Source organism: Phoenix dactylifera, chromosome 2 (genome assembly GCF_051530095.1).
Source record: "Phoenix dactylifera cultivar Ajwa chromosome 2, Ajwa_hap1_PhDact_Kaust_v1.1, whole genome shotgun sequence".
Classification (NCBI taxonomy): Eukaryota; Viridiplantae; Streptophyta; class Magnoliopsida; order Arecales; family Arecaceae; genus Phoenix; species Phoenix dactylifera.
Window position 1 is genome coordinate 51362121 of NC_143191.1, and position 20364 is coordinate 51382484.

Sequence of the window (20364 nt, forward strand, 5' to 3'; positions counted from 1 at the left end):
GTGATTTTAGGTATCACATAAGAACTTGTATCAATCAATAATATTTTCTATTTTTAGTGTGATCTCTTATCAGTGTATATTACTTTTCTTGTAGCGAGTCTGTATACGAGTATATGTAACTTCTGAGATATATCAAATTTGCTGGAACAAAAAAATAAAATTATTTTTTTCTTATTTATTTTTATTTTATAAATATTTTAATATTTTACATGTGTACTCGATCCAAATCGATCTGATCCAATCATATAATATGATAAGATTTTGCCGAAACCAGAAGCGATAGTTCACCTCACTTATCATAGACATAGAATATATTAGTTTTTTATGAAAAGTATGAAATAGAATTGTCCTTTTTGTCTTTTTTTTGTCTTATTTTTATAAAAAAAGATTTGTTGAAGGATGTTGAAGGAAATGGACCTATCAAATGCTTCGTCCAATAGATTCCTCCCTTTTTCAACCGAGATCTATATCTCCTCCTCTTTGGCCAATGAAAATTGTGGGATAATAGATTCCGATTAAAAAAAGATTGACTTATCTTATCCCTCAAATTCAGGGATTATGTGTGGCTCTCTCCATTATACCATTCTCTTTGACCCAATTGGTCTTATGAGACCTCACCTATCGAACCCAGCCCCGACGACCTACTGAGCTCTTTGATGAATACATTGTGAATCAAAACTTATTCCGTCACCTCATAATGGGTTCGGGTCCATGTAGGGTTGCACCCACTAGCTAGTCCAAATCCAACTCAACCAACCATCGTCCTAGGTGCATGTACACAATAAAATCTTTTTGGCCATTAATCTCATCTAAATTATCTTTCCCTGGAAATTATAGCAAGGCTGGTCATGGGGCTAGTTGTATGCTCTCAACACATAATATTAGCATTAGCATGCATCTTTATACTCTCATCGATAATAATATACTATCCAACGTAGCATACCAAGAGCACAATAAAATTTATTATCAAATAAGTTTCGGTTGCTCACCATGAACCAATTCTACCATCTTTAGCAGCACAATATAATTTATGACGCACATTTTCATAATGATGTCTCTTGAGAACCTTATGGTTACCAAAAACTCTCACTCCAATTTGACAATAACTCAGTAAACAAATTAACCATCAAATTTATATATAGTTTGATATTAAATCCAAACTCTCAAGTTCCACATTATTTGTGAAATTGCGCGCCACCATGTCAAAATAAAAGAAAAGAAACAAGAGTAGTAAGCCTTCTAAAATTAGGTGTTTTTAAGTGAAATAGAAAATTACCATGCAGCATGCTTGTCCCTTGCCAAACTGTAGTTAGAAATTAATTTCAACAACTTCAAATTTAAACTGGCATGATCCAAATCCAAGCTAGTGGACTAAAATACCCTCATGGTAGCAGCCAAATCCACACAACAAACCTGGCTATCTACAGGGAGAATGCAAGTAAAAAATGGCCACCTTTTACATTTTTTTTTTGTTTCCTTCTGAAAACCTAATTCTGAGGTCTGTATTTATGAGCTTTGGGGAGGGATGATGGTGGAAAAGGCAAAGCTTACCTCCTTTTGTCATTAGTGCTGGAGTCGGCAACTAGTGGCAACAGAGGAACAGCACATGCCACTAAGCCCCCCATCACAGAGAGGGAAGCCTATCACTTGCCATCGTTGCTTCCCATTGCACCCCTTCTTCGCCCACCTTTACTTCTCTCCCAGTTTCTATAGCTTTAATCCTCTGCGGCGATCTTCCGGTGGCTCCCAAGAGGAAATCCGCCGGCTTCGGATTGAGGTCAGGACCCATTTCCCCTTTCCTTTGACGCTCTCCTTCTCCTTCTTCGAGCTCTGATCTGAGGGGGTTGCTGGGTTGTTTCCGTTGTTCCGGGAGACTTATTGATGGGATCTTTGATTCAAAGATGCTTTTTTTATCTTTTTTTTTTTTTTTGGTTTTGGGGGGGGGGGGGGGGGGGGGGGGGGGGGATGGTTTCAGACTGATTTGGCAAGGTTGTGAATGTTAGATTTGGAATTTTTTTGTGAATTTGGAGCGTTTCGGGTTTGGATTATTGATTGGATTTTGTTAAATTTGATTTTTTTTTTTTTTTTTTTTTTTTTTTTTTTTGCTGTTGTTGTTGGTGAAATTTTCTTGGGGGGAGTCTTTTTTGATTATTTAAATTGTAAAAAAGGTAACTTTTCTTTTTAATTTTATTTGATGGGGGTGTTTCTTTGAGGTGGGGAGTTCACTCCATGTCCCCTTTGCATTGCTTTATTCAGAGCTTTTTCTGAAGTCTCATGATGATCTACGAGCTCTTAAAGTTTCTTTATCGTATAAAATACGGCTTTAGAGTACTGTTTGCCCATTTCAAAATTGGCTTTTTTTCCTCCTCAGAGATTTTCTTTTCCGTCTGCTATATTTGTCCTGTACTAATAAATTCTAAAAGTACCCACTGGTTACTTTGAGACCTTTAGTACACAATTTGTTATCGGAATGGCTATTTTTTTTCCTGTCGTCATATGAGCTTAATCTCTTGAAACTAATACATGTATTTACATTATGGGTGTATGTTGTTTGCTTATTGGGTGCAGGCATGTATAAGAACCAGTTGCAGGAGCTTGCTCAGAGAAGCTGTTTCAACTTACCATCTTATGCATGTATCCGGGAGGGGCCGGATCATGCTCCAAGGTTCAAGGCGACAGTTAATTTTAATGGAGAGATCTTTGAGAGCCCGGCCTTCTGTTCCACGCTGAGGCAGGCAGAGCATGCCGCTGCCGAGGTAGCTCTGAATACCCTTTCAAAGAGGGGCCCTTCTAGATCGCTCGCTGCAAAAGTTCTGGTACACAAGAGATCTTATCCATTCTGTGAAACATTAAATGTTTTGGTGGCCTTTATCTTTCAGACTTTACCAAGGCTAGGTTGTTTCATGTATTGGAGAAGCAAAGTACCTATATCTATTTGGATTAATGGGAAAGTGGAGAGGCATAAGCATTAAATTTGGCTAATATCTTATGTTGTGCCATTCATGTTAAAATACACATGCAAATCAGAGATGCTTTTATTTGATGACTATTTGTTACGAAACTTCCACCAATTCCCTTCTCGTTTCCCCCCTTGGTTGACATGAGTGCAGAGTTCAGTGAATCATACACTGTATACCTTCATTATCTGACTTGAGAGTGTCTTGAGATGCCATTGCTAGTTCATATTTATACTTGCTACTGCCATTTAAAAGGTGATGGAGATGCTTGGTTAGTCCATAAAGTCTCCCAGAGTCAGGCTATTTGTTTCTGTGGAAACCTGATTGTACCTGCAGGATAGAACATCTTGCCTTAGGCTAAAAATTTTCAGTGTAATGAAAACATATGGAGACAAAATGTAGTCAAGATGGATAAAATAGCCAAACTGAACTAAAATGTACTTTACTATTAGTTTCTTTCTGTCTCATACTGCTTAGGTAAACATTTCTGGTTTAAGTCAATGTTATCCATTTCATGTATTTAGATGCATTGTATTCATAAGATCTACAATCAAGATGCTTTCTTGCTATTCCAATTTGTGTTTTGTACCATGGAAGCTTTGATTCCCATTCAGAATACACTGCTTATTCTTGCTTCGGGCACACTTTGTTGATCTTTAGAATGTTTAGTTGATCTTTTAGGTCTGGAATGAAAACATGTTAGGTTTCTAGTGAGGCATATGGCCTAGACCTAATCTGTTAGATGATTGACCCAAATTCAGGGCTGATTTAAAACATGAATTGATTTGAAGGTGGCAAGTGTTTTGACTTTTGCAAAGAGTGGACTTAAAAAAAGAAAAAGAAAATGATTTGAAGATATATGAGGCCTATACATTTCATGGCAAGAACCTAATTTGATTAGTAAAATTGATTAGACACCTGGACCTGGACTTGACCTAGATCAACTCTAAATTAGGCTTGAATATGCCTAATGAGAGAGCATTTTGACAAATCTAACAGAAGATCAGGTTTTTTGAGATCATAATTGCATAATTATGGGTGTTGTCAGTTGCAAGCCATCCTCTTTGACTGGGTATGGATTGGTAGCAAATGTATGAGAAAACTTCATTTTTGTGGATTCCCTAAATGGACTAGCCACTAGTTGGCTAACTTATCCGAATATGAGTTTTTGTGGTAGACCTAGGGAACTAATTTCGGTATCAGCATTTGGGAACTGGTTAAAGAATATGGAAGGAGTAGTTCTGGTGTTTTCAGGTCGTTTTGACTATGGTGCTTGAAAGATCACAAATGGTCAAGCTTAGCAACTAGGCTTGAGCTCAGACATGGTTGATAGTTTTAACTGATTCAAGTTCAGTTAGCTGAATTAAGATCCTAACTGGCTGGTGATGTAATAGGAAAGAACTAGAAAATGCTTAGATGGTTTGGGTTGCACTAGGAATACGATCAGGTTGTGTTGACTGTTAGGAAGGTGAGATCAGACTAAGAGGAAAACAGGATGGTTGCTTTTTGTGTCGTTGCATTCTTCATGATGCAACTAGGGTTTTTCTTATGTGGAACACATATTACATCTAACATCTTGTCCGTAGTGTGGCAGCAATGTTAAGTTACATGGTAACCATGTTTTTGAAGTTTCTTAGCAGGTGTTAGTAATTAATGGGGAATCCTAAAATCACACATGTTGAGGAAATGATGTTTGTTGCCTTATTGATTAGTCCATAAGAACAAATATGCTGTTTCATACCTGCAAATATATGAAGCCCATGGGACACCATACCTGTCCGTAAGGTGCATATCATGTTGTACTGATACCCAACTAGTATGCAGGATGGGGAGTATCAAGTACCAGTAAACTGAACCAACCCTGGTATCAGGTGTACCAATATTATACCAAGATGGGACCGGTACAAGGTTCGGCAATAATTTTATGAACCTTGATAAAACCACCAATTTATGCTATCAGTTTATTCAGTTGATAGTTTGTGATGTCTGTGAGTGCATTTACATGTTTAGCTGCTGGTCTGAACATCCCTAATGTCAATTTTGCTGAATGTTTCTCAATGTGAGAGTGCCTTTCATTAAATAGAAAACTGTATAGAGATACATCCCTAATTTTGTGCTTCTACCAGCTATCATATCTCTCTAAATATGGGAAGATACATCCCTGATTTTATGCTATCATATCTCTCTAAATTTGGAAAGACACATCCCTGACTTTGTGCTCCTACTAGCTATCATATCTCTCTAAATATAAGAAGCTATTTACGGTAATTATTATACAGATGTGCACAGCTCTTACTTTACAAATATATGGATGTTTTGTGCGGCTAATATGTACATATAAACTGCTAGCATGCGTGTGTCTAAAACCCTAATGGGCTGGGCCAGCACACACCCTAATGGGCTGGGCTAGCACACATGTCTATCATACTGACATCCCCCCTCAAATTGATGCTGGTTGATCAAGAAGCATCAATTTGCCAACTAGAAACTGATGACGTTGCCAGGTTATAGCCTTGGTAAACACATCAGCAATCTGAAGGTCAGTGGAAACATGCGGAAGAGAAATGACATGAGTATCCATAGCTTTCGGAATAGAATGGCAATTCACTTCGATGTGCTTGGTACGCTCATGTAAAACAGGATGTGTAGCAATCTGAATGACACTCGTGTTATCGGCATGGAGAGGAGTGGGATCAGAATGAGAAAATCCAAGCTCAGTTAGGAGCCCATGAAGCCATTCAATTTCGGATCAAGCAACAGACATGACATGATACTTTGACTCAGTCGAAGATTTGGAAACATGATCCTGCTTCTTACTTTTCAAAGATATTAAGAAATCTCTAAGAAACATACACCAACGCGTGACAGAGCAACGAGTATCAGGACATCCTGCCCAATCAACATTATTAAAAGCAATAAGACGAATAGGAGAACCAGCAGGAAAGAACAATCGGCGATTAGGAGAGCCTCGAAGATACCGAATGATATGACGAACAGCCGCCAAATGTGAATGCCGTAGGGATTGCATAAACTGGCTAACTTGCTGGACAATGAAAGAGATATTTGGCCGTGTAATAGTCAAATAATTCAAGTTGCCAACTAACGGCTGAAATCGAGTAGGATCAGGAAAAAGATCGCCCTCCTCACGACGATACTTAACATTTACTTCCATAGGAGTGTCCATAGAGGAAGAGTCCTGAAGACCAGCCAAAGCAACCAAATCCTACATATATTTGTGTTGATGCAAGAACACACCAGAAGGATCAGTATGAACCTCCAATCTCAAGAAGTATGTAAGAGGACCAAGGTCCTTCATATGAAAAGAGTCCTAGAGATGTTGCTGAAGGCGGGTAATCAACAAGGAATCTGTCCCTGTAATAACAATGTCATCTACATAAACAAAGAGGAGAACAATACCAAAGGATGTGTTGCAAAGAAACAAGGAGTCATATTGATTCTGCACAAAAGAGAAGCAAAGAAAGGTAGACCGGAACTTTTCAAACCATGCCCGGGGAGCCTTTTTCAAGCCATACAAAGACCTCTTCAACTTACAGACGTCGGAAGTAGATGTGGAGAGCAAACTAGGTGGAGGTGTCATGTAAATATCCTTCTTGAGATCACCATGGAGAAAAGCATTTTTGACGTCCATTTGATGTAATGGCTAACCCTGTAAAGCAGCAATGGCAATAACTGCATGCATCGTAGTCATTTTCGCCACAGGAGCAAATGTCTCCTCATAGTCCATCCCATACTTCTGCTTGTTACCAAGAGCAACCAACTATACCTTATAGCGATCCAGAGTCCCATCTGAACAAAACTTAACCGCATAAGCCCATTTACATCCAATGGGCTTAACAGTAGAGGGACAAGGAACAATGTCTTATGTATGATTCTCCTGAAGAGCCCAAAGTTTCTCTTGCATTGCCTTCTGCCAGCACTCATGCTTCACAGCCTATGAGTAACACGATGGAACTGAAATAGTGGATAAGCGTAGCATTGAGAGATGTTTGAGGAAAACCATACCAATCAGGAGGATGAGAGACTCTGGTAGTCGAGGAGCAGCCTGAACAGGGTGAGGTGGCGGATTGGTCTTGAGAAGGGGCAAAATCAGTCGACGTCGTTCATACACAAATTCAGGCTTGAACTGCTTAGGAGGAGGGGTCAAGTCATCAAAACTAGGAATAATAGAAACTGCAGGAGATGACTCAACATGAGTGGAAAAGAAATACTGAGTCTCAAAGAAGACAACATTTCGAGAAACACGAATTCTGTTAGAGCGTGGATCATAACAAACAAATTTTTTTTGAGAAACACTATAACCCATAAAGGCGCATTTTACAGATGGAGCAGAAAGTTTGTGGCCTTCATGAGAAGGCAAATGCACAAAACAAACACAGCCAAAAGTATGCAAATCATGATAACTAGGATGTTGATGGTAAAGACGATAATATGGAGAGTCGAGTTTTAACACCTGAGATAGCAATCTATTAATTGAATAAACTGCAATAGACAAAACCTCAACCCAGAATTTAGATGGAACAGAGACTCAAGTAATAAAGCTCGAACGACATCCAAAAGATGACGGTTCTTCCGTTCAGCCACGCTATTTTGCTGTGTATAAGGGCATGAGCGTTGTGAGACAATACATTTCTGATGCAGAAAATTATGAAACTCGCGAGACATATTTTTCACCAGAATCAGATTTGAACACTTTAATACTAGTAGAAAAGTGAGTTTCAACATATGGCAAAAAGGTCTGAAAAACAGAGAAGACCTCAGATTTGGAATGTAGAAAATAGGCGTAATGAACGTCACAAAGTACTTATAGTGAGCATGAGAAATAATAGGTGTAATGCCCCAAACATCACTATGAATAATATCAAAACATCTTTCTGCACGATTACCAAGAGAAGGAAAAGGACAAGTTTTACTCTTTCCTAATTTACATGTAGAACAATCAAAGAAAAGGCTATGAGAAGAAAATTGATCTGTATTGCCCAACAAATCAGAGTTCAACAAATGAGACAAAACAGTAGAATTTGGATGGCCTAAAAGTTTATGCCATACTTCACTGTTATTTTTAACAGTGGTACAAGCCAAAGATATGAAAGCAGGAACGGAAAAGTGTAGCGGAAACAGTCTCCCAACTTTAGGCCCCTTCGCAATTATCGTCTCCGACATCTGATCCTGCACAAGACAACCATTACGAGAAAAATGGACGTCACAGTTGTTATCCACCAATTAACCAAGCGAAATAAGACTAGAAGAAAGTCCAGGCGATACAAAAACATTTTGGAAAGATGAAGTAATATCCCTAACAATAGTAATAGGTAAATTGCTTCCATTAGCAATCTAAATATGTGATGAACTATGATGCGGACAAACATTTCTAAGCATATCAGATGAACTTGTCATATGATTTGATGCACCAGAATTAACAAACCAAGGCTGACATGGTGTAGTACCCTTACCTTGCAACCCTAAGGCTGAAAAGGCCGAAACAATCATCTGCCACACTATTTCAGAAGTAAAAACAGCTGGTCCAGCAATCGTAGAAGTGCTGGTAGGCACTGCAGGAGTAAACTGATTGCTGGTCCCTGCTGAAGACTAACCATTTGGAGAAGAAGTGCTAGCCGTAGCCCGACAAGTATTGGCTTGGCGGTTTTGAGGGCGAGTGGGGCACTCCTTGATGATGTGTCCTTGCTATTTACAGTAGTTGCAGAACCTTTTGTCACTATTGATCGCAATGTGTCCGTATTCTTTGTAGCTGTAGCACTGCACCATGCCCATATCCCTACCCTTCCCCTTCCCTTGAGCCGCATAAGCAACCGTAATAGCATTAGATGGCATCCTCTCCTGCTCGAAAGTAGCCTGTGTGAGAATACGCTGCTCTTCACGAAGTAATTCTCCAAAACAAACATCTAAGGATGGAGGGTCATGGTTCATCAAATTGGAGCGAATAACCCCAAATTCAGGTCGCAACTTCATCAAAAACTGATCTCTCTTGCTTTGCTCGTGAACTACCTGAATAGTAGAGAGAGATTCGGCGGGTACCTTAGCATATACAATGTCAAAAAATTCTGTCTATAAGTTCTGAAAGCCAAGTAGTCCTGGATGGGAGATTGCCCTTGAGAGTAACTAGCAATCTCATACTCCAACTAAAAGCGTCTTGTTGTATTGTCCTGATTGTAAACCATTTTTAAATAAACCCACATGGTTTTGGCAGTCTTATATGGCCTCAGATTAAGAACAATAAGAGGGTCAACAGATCCTAATATCCAGGTCATCGCCCGACCATCTTTGATCTTCCATTGAGCCAGCTTTGTAGGATCTGTAGGGGTTGGATCACTTCCATCTATATGACCGCACAAAACCTTCCTTATGACAAATATTTGAAACTGAAATTCTCAGGCAGAATAGTTCTTATCAGTGAATCGAACACTGAAAGCATCAGAATTGCTTGCAGACATGGTGAAAGAATGTCGTCAATTCACAACACGGCAGCACAGGAATAACACAAGGATTTTCGAACAGCACAACACCAAGAAAACCAGAAAATCCGAAAGACCAAGAGCACCAGAAAACACGTTGCAATAGATCCAGAAATCTAGAAAACACGCTGCAGAGAAAGCCGAAACTCAAGAGCCCTAGATATCTAGGACTAAACACCAAAGAAAGCCAAGAAAACCAGAAAACTTAAAGAGCACAAATGGCTCTGATACCATATCAATTTTGCTGAATGTCTCTCAATGTGAGAGTGCCTTTCATTAATTAGAAAACTGTATAGAGATACATCCCTGATTTTGTGCTCCTACCAGCTATCATATCTCTCTAAATATGGGAAGCTATTTACGGTAATTATTATACAGATGTGTACAGCTCTTACTTTACAAATATATGGCTGTTTTTTGTGGCTAATATGTGCATGTAAACTGCTAACATGCGCGTGTCTAAAACCCTAATGGGCTGGGCTAGCACACACCCTAACCGACTGGGTTAGCACACACGTCTATCATACTGACACCTAACAGTAAAAAAATCTCATATTTTCATATTGATATATGTTTTGCATGAGCCTGCATGCACAGTTGCACATGATTCTGTTGCTTAAATGGAAGCTGGTGTCTTAGGCAAAAATTAGTCATGGTATTTCTTGGATGGGAAGAGATGGAATGGTCTTGTGATGTTTATTAGAAGCAAAGACAAACTTTTCCTTGGTAAGAATTTTGTGTGAGCCATGAAAATTAACAAGGTGGTATGGTAAGAGAAGCACTCTTTTTCAGATTTCAATAGATTGGTGACAGAGTTCTCATCACTTATATAATACTAGTGCACATTAATATAACTTTTCCGTGAATGCATATCATTGACAAAAAACAATATTTGGTATAACTTAAACAATTGATAAATTTTGATTTACTAGTAAATGGAGCTGTTGCATTAAACAAAGAAATGTGGTTCTTTTGTGTTGATTGTTTTGTAGGTCTTAGGCATTATATAAGTTTATTTTGGCTGAAAAGATGGCCCTTGTTTGCAAAATTAATTATTAATCAGCTCAGAACAGATGAACTTTGATAATTTTAGGACACCCTCCTACCTCTCTCTCAATATTAGAAAGTCTGAATTGTGTGCATATGGGAAATGTTCTGTAGAGGAGGCAGACATTACTGTGAAAATTCAGAAAAATAAAAAAATAAACTTTTGCATCTTTATACATTTCCAATTGATAGAAAGGTTTGAATATGTTGAACTTTTGTAGTGATAGTAGAATGGCTTGGAGTATTTGGTATAAGGTTGGTATAACACAAATAACACTTGCTCTCTTCTTTCATGTGACTCATTACCTGTGTGGTCACATGGCATGCTTCTGGAGTAATTAATCCTTACGGTTTTAAATTGATGGTAAATTATGTGCTGTAACTTTAATGCTGTCTTACTTGAGGAGTTAAAAATGAATTATGATTGTCTATCAATGTTAGCATGGTGGTTTTTCTTTTGCTTTAAACATTTTAAAATATGGTCTAAAATGGTGAGGGTTATTAAACTTTTACACTAAAAAATAAATTACGTAAAAGCTTTATCTTGGTTTCTTGATAAACAATTAAAAGAAGGAAAAGAAAACTAGTCGCCAACGTCTCATCTTGAGTAAGATGGGGTAGAACCACCTCTCAAAGAATAGTTATTGAATAAGATTCATATATACTCAACATTTAGCATGTTTTTCTGGCTTGCTTTAAATTCCTGGGTTAGTGAATGTGTTGCTGGTCATATATGCTGTATATTCACCGATATTTCCCTTTAGCTGACTTTAGCACTCTTTGTAATGTTATTGTTCTTCTGGACATCATTTTTCATAAAGCGCCTACTTTCTTCTGCTGGTATTGCATGTTTTTGTTGTGCTTGGTTTTTTAGAAATCTAATGTTCTATATTTAGGCATTCAATGATAAAGAATGGAAATACTGATGAGATTATTAGTCATGTCATGAGGCCTCTGCTTGAAAATTTCACACTAATATCATTCTTCATGGTTGATGGTCCATTCATTTTGTTGCTCTGATTACAGGATGAGACTGGTATTTACAAGAATTTACTTCAAGAAACAGCTCATAGAGCTGGGTTGAAATTGCCTGTTTATACCACTATTCGATCTGGACCGGGTCATACACCTGTCTTCACATGCACAGTCGAGCTTGCAGGAATGAGCTTCACTGGCGATCCTGCCAAGACTAAGAAGCAGGCTCAGAAGAATGCTGCCATGGCTGCCTGGTCTGCATTGAAGAAATGTGAGGATACCTCTCCTTTCTCATATTACTCTTTTATTTCCTTGTGACACTAACATTCATATGCCTCCGAATATTTATGCAAATAATAACAGAATCAACCAAGCTATATGAAAGGTAATAGCAATAGCTTGTGACAATAATTTAAATTTATCTGAAAAAATGGTTGATATTTGATAAGCTTTTTTTGCCTTGTGAACAGCTGGACCACTGTTGCTAGTCTCACTCTAAGACATTATTATACTTACAAAGTCTTACCATATTATATTGTGACGTGCATCAACGTTTCTATGCATTACTATTTTTGGAGTATGTGGGCTCATGAGTTTTTGGTTTGATTTATTTCTACACTTTGTCTTTCTTTTTGGTTTGAGTTTTTCTCGTGAGGATACCAACTTAAAGCCCTTATTTTGATTCGTTTTATGCAGAAATATCTCAAAACTGCTCAGAGTACAGATATCATTATCCATTATCTCACCACCACCAAAACAATGTCCATTTGTTCTGTCATTTTATTTCACTTGCACGCACAAATATTTCATATTTAAACACTCAATTAGTTTTTCTTCCTGTTACTAATTTTTCTAGTTTATATTTTCTTATTCAATTGTCATCAAGAATAGGCTTATGTTTAATTGTACAAAGTGTCAGGTCCGTTATGCCTATTGACGCTGACCTGACCTTAATTAGTTTTGTTGTTCAAAACAACAGCAACAATATATATATATATATATATATATATATATATCAATTTTACTATAAAACCTGAAAACTTTGAGTGGCTGCATTTGTAAGGCTTCTGGTCATCTTTGTATCCGTCTCCACATTGTTTGACTCCCTCCCTCCTCTCTTTTAAATCCCATTAGAAGCTGCAAGCCTCAATCTGCTAGATGCAGCCCATCAAGTGGCATATCTGTGATTACTCAATGCAATCAGGACTTCTTCCATCATCCCATCATGACTATGCTGTAATTTGCATCCAATGGACTCATTTCCTTACTTCTTTTATGCATCATACTGCAGCCTGCATCCCTCTTTTCAGCAAACGAAAACTCCTCATGGGACGATTAAAATGTTTTGTAAGCAAAAGTAAGACATGCCTGGGATAGGCTCTTTAACCATCCCTATGCTTCAACATGCATTGGATATGCTGAACCCTACTCATACAAGCAACCGCATGCTTGAGCGGTAGATAAAAACTTGTGCAGAATTGTATAATTCCAAGTGCACCTCTAAAAGCTAAAATGGATCTCATCTGGACTCCAAGAGACTCAATTTCCACCCCTTTCAACTCATAAGACTTGCTAGCAATCCTGTTTGGATTCTAACTAGTTTTTCGCCCACCCCTTTCTAGACAAAACCTTAAATGAAAAAAGCAATTTTGTCATGCTACGTATGGCTAACCAATCTATATGACATGGCATCCCGACATCTCAAAAAGTGGTCATGTATGGGTTGATCCATCAGCAAATTTTGAAGGGATAAATCCACCTTCCATAATGGTTTTGAATTAATGGAAACATGCTTAGGTATAATCATATTGGTATTCTTCTTTATTTGGATAATAAAAATAATCCTATGAGGATTTGGTCAGAATGTGTTCTGGTAGATAGTTAAGATCAGGAAACAGACTCTAACTAGCATTTTTACATATAATAGGTACATAATGGATTCTTCTTATTATAAATTTGAATTATACTGTCTGTAATAATTCGTCAGTCTTTATTGTTCAATTCTACTGTGCAGTGCCACATTTGGGCTCATCATCATCGTCACCATCATCGCCAACATTGGAACATGAGGGCAATGACGAACAAGAACAGGTCATTATTGCTCGTGCACTTGCAAGTTTGCATCAGCCGCAAGGAAACAAGTTGAATTTTCAAAATGACCGTCGGCGTAATCGGCGGAGGCCAGCTCCTATCCGAAAAGATATGCATCCAGCAGCCAATATATCTTTCTATCCGATGCCTTTTCAGGGTTGGACATACCCGAGTTTTTCACCAGAATCAGCAATGTACCAAATGTGGCAGCAAGCACAAGCATCTCAACAACAGACACACTTGTTGGCACTACCAGCTCCCTCACATCCCATTAATCCTAGATTTATCCCAACTCTACGGTCCATATATCAGCCAACTCAAAGACAATTCTTCCCATCATTTGACCAAGATTCTGTTAGTTCTGTCCCTTGCTTCACAGAATCTGCTCCTGTCCTGCCAGCGTACTTCTCAGACTATTCTGTATCTGTTCCACCTAAAAGTCAGTCCCAGGTGACCATACAAGAGATACAGGAGGAGCAAAACCAAGGGGAAGGGAAGGAATGGCTCAATCTCCCATCGGAAGCAGCAGTGTTCTCTTCATTTGATATTTCAGATTCTAATCTTCCAGTGGATGATGCTGGTCTTGTGCCAAAAGTTCAGGAGCCACCTGAAGATAAGGAAGGAAACAGTTCTCATGGAAGCACAGAAGTAACCCCTGAGATAGAAACCAATATTGCTCCTGGCTTTAAGCCAGTCGTGACTACTTCAAACCCATCAATGATTCAAGATTCCACAGATGTTGCAAAGATTCAGGAAAGTCAGCAGGTGGAGAGAAGCCAAATGAAACCATTCGAATGGGTGCCTGGGGCATCAATCTGGCCTGGGCCATCAACTCCAAACCATTGTCCAAATTTGCAACAGAACGTCAATTCCTTCAACCCTACCCTGTCTGCCCTTGGAGTCCATCATCCGTCATCAAGGAGTTCTTCCAGTCTTCCCAGGGGAACTAGGCCGCCTCTTATCGCAGCTCCAGTGGCAGCAAGAACTGCGGTTTCGGTACGATCATCGGGTCCCAGAGCTGAAGCATTGAGACCTCGAGTCCGGTCACTGGCTGCCCCTGTGACGATCAGAACTGCTGTTCCTGTGTGTTCAGCAAGGCCTGCAGCAGTAAATCCCAGCACTGAGGTGCCTCGCGCCAGGTTCATGGCACCTGCCGTCCATGTCAGGTCTGTCATACCAGTCTGTTCGGCCCCACCATCAAGAAAACCTGACTCAAGCCAAATGGGTACCCAGGAGCCAGAAGGCATTGCAGCAGTGAATTCAGAAATTGGTAAGCTTCAGATATGAGCAAAAGTTTTGGATTATTTAGCTAGACTTTGTAGGCCTACCCATTTGGTGGGTGTCTGCCTCACCGCCTTGTAAAACTTTTTAATAGATAGCTTGGTCTATGGGAATGTTATGGGGTTGTGCTACCAATCTGTGAGCTCAATGCATTCATTTGCACTAGTAGAGTTAAGAAAATAAACAAACAATTCGATTTAGAGTGTATCAAAAATATTTTCTTTTGTGATTAAGGAAAGATGTCTGATCGGACGGGGCCATTCACTGAAAGTTTGGTGACCTTTGTCGCCAAGAAGGTTGTTTCTTGTTGTCAAAAATGACTATCTACTTGACAATGTTTATGAGCTTGAAATTTGATTATTCTATTTCCGAACCTCCTGAGATGATTTTATTGTACTTTCTATCTCTCACTTCACTTGATGACTACCCATAGTGGAGTATCTTAGAATTATGGTGATGGGTTTTAATTCTGATCACCAAACTTTTCATTAGTTGTAGAGTATGGAAAGATTTTGAGAAGATACCGGATGGTTGAGCAACTTTTATGTTATTTCTGTCTCTGCTGTATTACTGGGTCCTTGCAAGCCACTTTGACCTGGTTCCCTAGCTATACTTTCATTTGTTATACTGTGTAATTGTATATATTTGATTGTATGGGTAGATGTGGTCTCATCACAAGCAATATGTGTTTGATTTGGAAGCAAGAATATTTGTAACGACAATGGATGCTAGTGGCTAATCCTGGTGGAAGAATGTTTTGATGGTGCCTATCTATATCTAGATAGATAGATGTAGATAGATAGATACAGATAGATAAATATATGTATGTATGTATATATGTATTTGTATGTGGATGAATTTGATCATTTCAGCATCATTTGCTTTTTCCATTTATTACTTGCGATTAGGGTTGGAAATTGGATCGAGTCAGGTTTGGGCTAGGCTCAAAAGAGTTTATACTGGGTTTGGGCTTAAATATAGAGCATCTTTATTTTTTGGGTCAAGCTCGGGTATGTCATTGGAACGGCCAGAGCCTGAGTTAGAACAAAACCCGAAACAGAGTTTGTATTTATGCCCGAATTAATTTATTTTTATATATTGTCATTTAAAGAGAATAATGAGGAAGTAAATGATAAATTAAAATGTGTTTAGCTAAGAATAATATATCATGTATTATTTTCTTATGTTATAGGAGAGAGTCTAATTTTTAACTAGATTATTTACTTGTGAAGCAAAATTAAGAAATATTAAACTTCAATCGGGCCAGACCTATTTTTGGCTCAAATGGATAATTCGGGCTGGTCCAATCGGGCTTAGACCTGAATTATCTAAAAATTTTCGAGCCTAAGTTCAGCACGAATCTCAAAAAAATTCGGGCCGAGTTCGGGTAGGGGCATGGCCTGACCCGCCCCACTTCCAGCCTTGCAGGCGATTATGATCTAATCGCAACAATGCACCAAATTCATTCAAGTGAAAAAAAGTTATTTAATGGATGGTTGTGATTTCATTGCATGCATTCCACATGATGCTCTAATTGTACATTAAAACAGCCTCTATCAGGTAACACCAAATAATGCCTTTCCATTTTATTAATGCTATGCACCTCCTTATTGGTTATATATACGCTGAGCATGCTCATCCCATTCTACAGTCCAAATAGTGATTAAGTGAAACAAATTATAGCTAGGAAAAAAAGAAAAGAAAAGAAAAGAAAAGAAGAGAAAAGAAACTGTGCATTAGTTAAGATGGAAGGCTCACCTCGAGAAGGAAGAAAGAGAAAAAGACCGATATCTTCCTCCAAAGACTTTGGAAAAATAAGTTTTGCTACAATTTACGTGTTCAAAGCCCAATTTTGCTGCAAGGAGTTCAGCGGCAGAAATTTTGGTAACATTTTCTTTAGTCGTGCTGTATTGGATGCCCGATAGGAATTTCCTGTGATAAGGTTACAAAGAATCCTCCCTCAATGGTAGCTTGCTCTCTGAAAAGCATCTCATTTCCAAACATAAGGCTAGTTGGAAGGTGGGAGTTTTGAATGCAATCACAAAATTGATAATAATTCTTTTTAGCTATTAAGGGGGTTGGAAAAAATCCGTATCTCGCATAAAAGGGCTGGTTCGGAGGTTATCAATTGGATCCTTGACCTGTTTAATTATCTAAGACCACCCAAACACACACCAATATGGGGCCTAAATGCATGGGGTCCTCGCAACCACTCTCTCTTCTCTCTTTTTCTTTTTCTCACAGTTTGAGATCTAGCATTGTCAAAAAAATATCAAATCAAAAATATAAACACCATGCATATTCAGATATATAGTCGTATGCAGAATTCTCAATCGCACTTTCAAAATCCTATGGGCGGAGATTGGATGAGTAGTGTGCACCATTGGATTACTATACTATGACTGAGTCATCTATTTTTTTCTAATGTCTTCTTTGTAATGATAATGATGGTAGTCAGTCAAGATTGATCTGTTAGACGAATAGTCAGCTCATGATTAGCCTTAGCAAGACATCCTCTAGCTACATATATAGTTTTTTTTTTCCTTTAACGGGTTCTTCATACAATGCGCGTACGAATACACCCAAGAAAATCAAAAAACACAGGCTCGCGGAGTGCTAGTGGTAGCTCCTCCTCTCCTGACCACAAGATGTATTCTGAGTGGTGGGCCGCATAGGCAGCCACTCAGTCAGCCGCCCCGTTGGCCTCTCTAAATACATGCTTGGCCTCGAAGGCCACCCCATCCCTCACAATCATCCCAATGTCCCGGATTAGGGAGTGGTCCGTGCTCTCACCACTCGAACCCCTCCGAATTTACCCCAATGACCGTAGCCGAATCGTCCTCCAGAATGATTGAACCGGCCTGCAGCACCTGCCTATTAGATGTATGCCTTAGAAGCCAATCTGGCGGACACATTAATAATTCTGGGACATAAATTTGTACTTGACTTTATTATTATTGAATAATAAATGGGCATCTTTTCATTCATATTGTTTATGTGTCTATGAATCGTCCAAGAAATTAATAAGATGATGATACATATTCTCAAGAGTTGAGAATTTGAGCCATGTATCATTGGTGATTAATTTCTAAATGCTCCTGATCAATGGATCATCACGAGGACGGTGATCGATCCGATCAGTGCACAGATCGCTTTCCTTATGGATGGACGAGACTCGAGTCCACAGTATAGGGATACTGAAGTGATGGTACAGGTGCTTGTTAGAGAACAAGGGTACTGAGCGTGACCAAGACAAGAAGTCACTTGGATGTCTATCCACTCGTCAGTGACTTGTTTGATGTTGCAGTAGTGTGACTGGTCCTTTGACCTGCGGTGCTTCGCCTATTCACAGTGAGGTTATTGTAGTTTGATTGCACATATACATGGTCTCTAGTCATATGGGTCCTTGTTGTGTAGATTGGCTGCAGTAGGTTCACTGTAGGAGTAGGGTATGCACTTACATGGAATCTATCGACCTTGATAGAAGAGGAGTGATCCTATGTGATTTATTAGACTGAGTTCTAAGACCTTGTCCAGGGTAGTAATATAAAGTGGAGAAAGAGTTTTCCACTATCGAACTCAGGTCGAATAAAACTAGACATATGACAGACAACGGGGTTTGACGAGTTATCCATGACCTCCGGTCTGTAGGGATCCACGATAGAAGGACTGTATCATACGACAACTGCACCTAGAGGTTCATCATTCTATTCTGCTGGGTAGTCACTACATATTGCTAGGTGTCACTGGTGGATGGTGAAACTCACAGGGATCATCTCGATGGTCGATAATCCTTGGTGAGTTGAGTTGGAATTATTTCAACTCATTGAAAGGAGTTTTCAATGATATTGTGATAGAGATTGCAATATATCTCACTACCACTCAGAATAGAACCTATGGGGTCACACATATTAGAAGTATTGACCGATCCGATGGTTGAATTGTGATTAATTATCACATATGATTAATTAGATTGATAAATTGAAAACCCGCTAAGAGTTAGTAGTTAGAAGATGGAATAATTACAATCGGATTGCAATTTAATTTAATTAATTGGACTTGATCATGAGTCCTACTTGGAGTGGGATTCATGAAGTCCTAATTGGATTAGGATTTCAAATTAAATTAGAGTTCTACTTGGAATAGGATTTCTAAAGTCCTAATTGTCTTAGGGCTGAAATTTGAACAAGTCCTGATTAAATTAGGATTTTCTCAAGTCCTAATTAATTTTAATTTTAATCTAATTAATTAAATGACTCCTAATTGGATTAGGATTGAAGAGTTCAATAGAGTAATGATTCAATTAAATTCTAATTGGATTAGGATTTGGAGGAATTGAATTGGGTTCATCTAATCCTTTTTAGAAAAGGATTGAGTCCCTATGAATGTGGCTAAACCCACCCCACTTAATGTGATTAAGTGGGGTGTGAGAATAGAGGGGAGAAGAAAAGGAGGGGGCTACGCCCCTCCTTGCTTGCCACATAAGGGATAAGAATGAGTTCCTAAAAAATAGGAACTCATCTTTATCCCTTAGCATTTCAAAAGGACCTCTTGATTTCGGCCAGCATTCATGGGTTTTTCTTGGTAATTCATGGCAGCAAGCACTCTCCTCTCATTCCTCTCTTCAGCCACAAGAACAAGGGAAGAAACCAAGGGCGACGTGATCTCTTTCTTCTTCTTCTTTTGGTTCTAGCGCAAGGAAAAGTAAAAGGCTGCGAAGAGCCTTCGTTTCTTCTTCCTTGACACTTCCTTCTTCTTCCTCCTCTCAAGGCAATCAAAGGTTGATTCAAAGGAGAGGACTTCAGCCATCCATAGCCTTTTCTGCAAGAGAGCTAGCACCCCGGGGGATCCAAAGGCTTCGATCGACTCACCACTTCGTGTGGATACCTGTAGAGGCCGGACGCGTGTGCGGCTTCCATTGAGCCCTCATCAAATACCACGTGAATCAGATTTGCGGAGACCATCTACCCGCACAAGGTGAAGATTTGATCTTTTTAATCATGATTTTAAAATGATTTAATAAGAATTTAATTCTGATCTATCTACAAAAGGTTTTAAAATACGTTCATGCGATGAACGGGATATGCACATGTCTTTCCGCTGCATATCTGAAAATTTTTGAATTTTCAGCGGCATGTGACAGATCCTAACACTGCCGTGCATGGTGAAGACCTGCCCAGGCAACTCACAACTCTGCCCCCAGAACTAATATATTGAACAACTGGCAGCCGCCCGCTGCTACTGCCCTGGAGTGAGGGTCCCGTATAACAAAGTTTGCACCGCCTCGCGTACCTCCATTCAGCACTGACCCGTCAAAGTTGACCGTGAGGAAGCTCGGAGGTGGGGGCTCCTAGGTGAAAAACACTGTCCGAGGAGCTGTCTGAGCAGAGAGGGAACCCCAGATATCCCGAGTTATCAAGGGTATATCTGAAGGGAGGGTGGGTCTGAACTCCATCGCCAGTACTCGAGCGGTCTCCGCAACAAACCTCGGCGACATCCTATGCTCGCCGAAGGTGCGAGCG

At 39.2% G+C, this 20364-nt stretch overlaps 1 protein-coding gene across 1 annotated transcript; it reads left to right on the forward strand.

Annotated features, from left to right (window-relative positions):
* Positions 1-1425: 1425 nt before the first annotated feature.
* LOC103713992 (double-stranded RNA-binding protein 2-like) lies at positions 1426-15215 on the forward strand. Its single transcript, XM_008801075.6, has 4 exons — positions 1426-1777; positions 2569-2816; positions 11522-11741; positions 13485-15215. The coding sequence occupies exons 2-4, from the start codon at positions 2571-2573 to the stop codon at positions 14846-14848; spliced, it is 1830 nt and encodes a 609-aa protein (XP_008799297.3). The 5' UTR covers positions 1426-1777; positions 2569-2570; the 3' UTR covers positions 14849-15215.
* The last annotated feature ends 5149 nt before the right edge of the window (positions 15216-20364 follow it).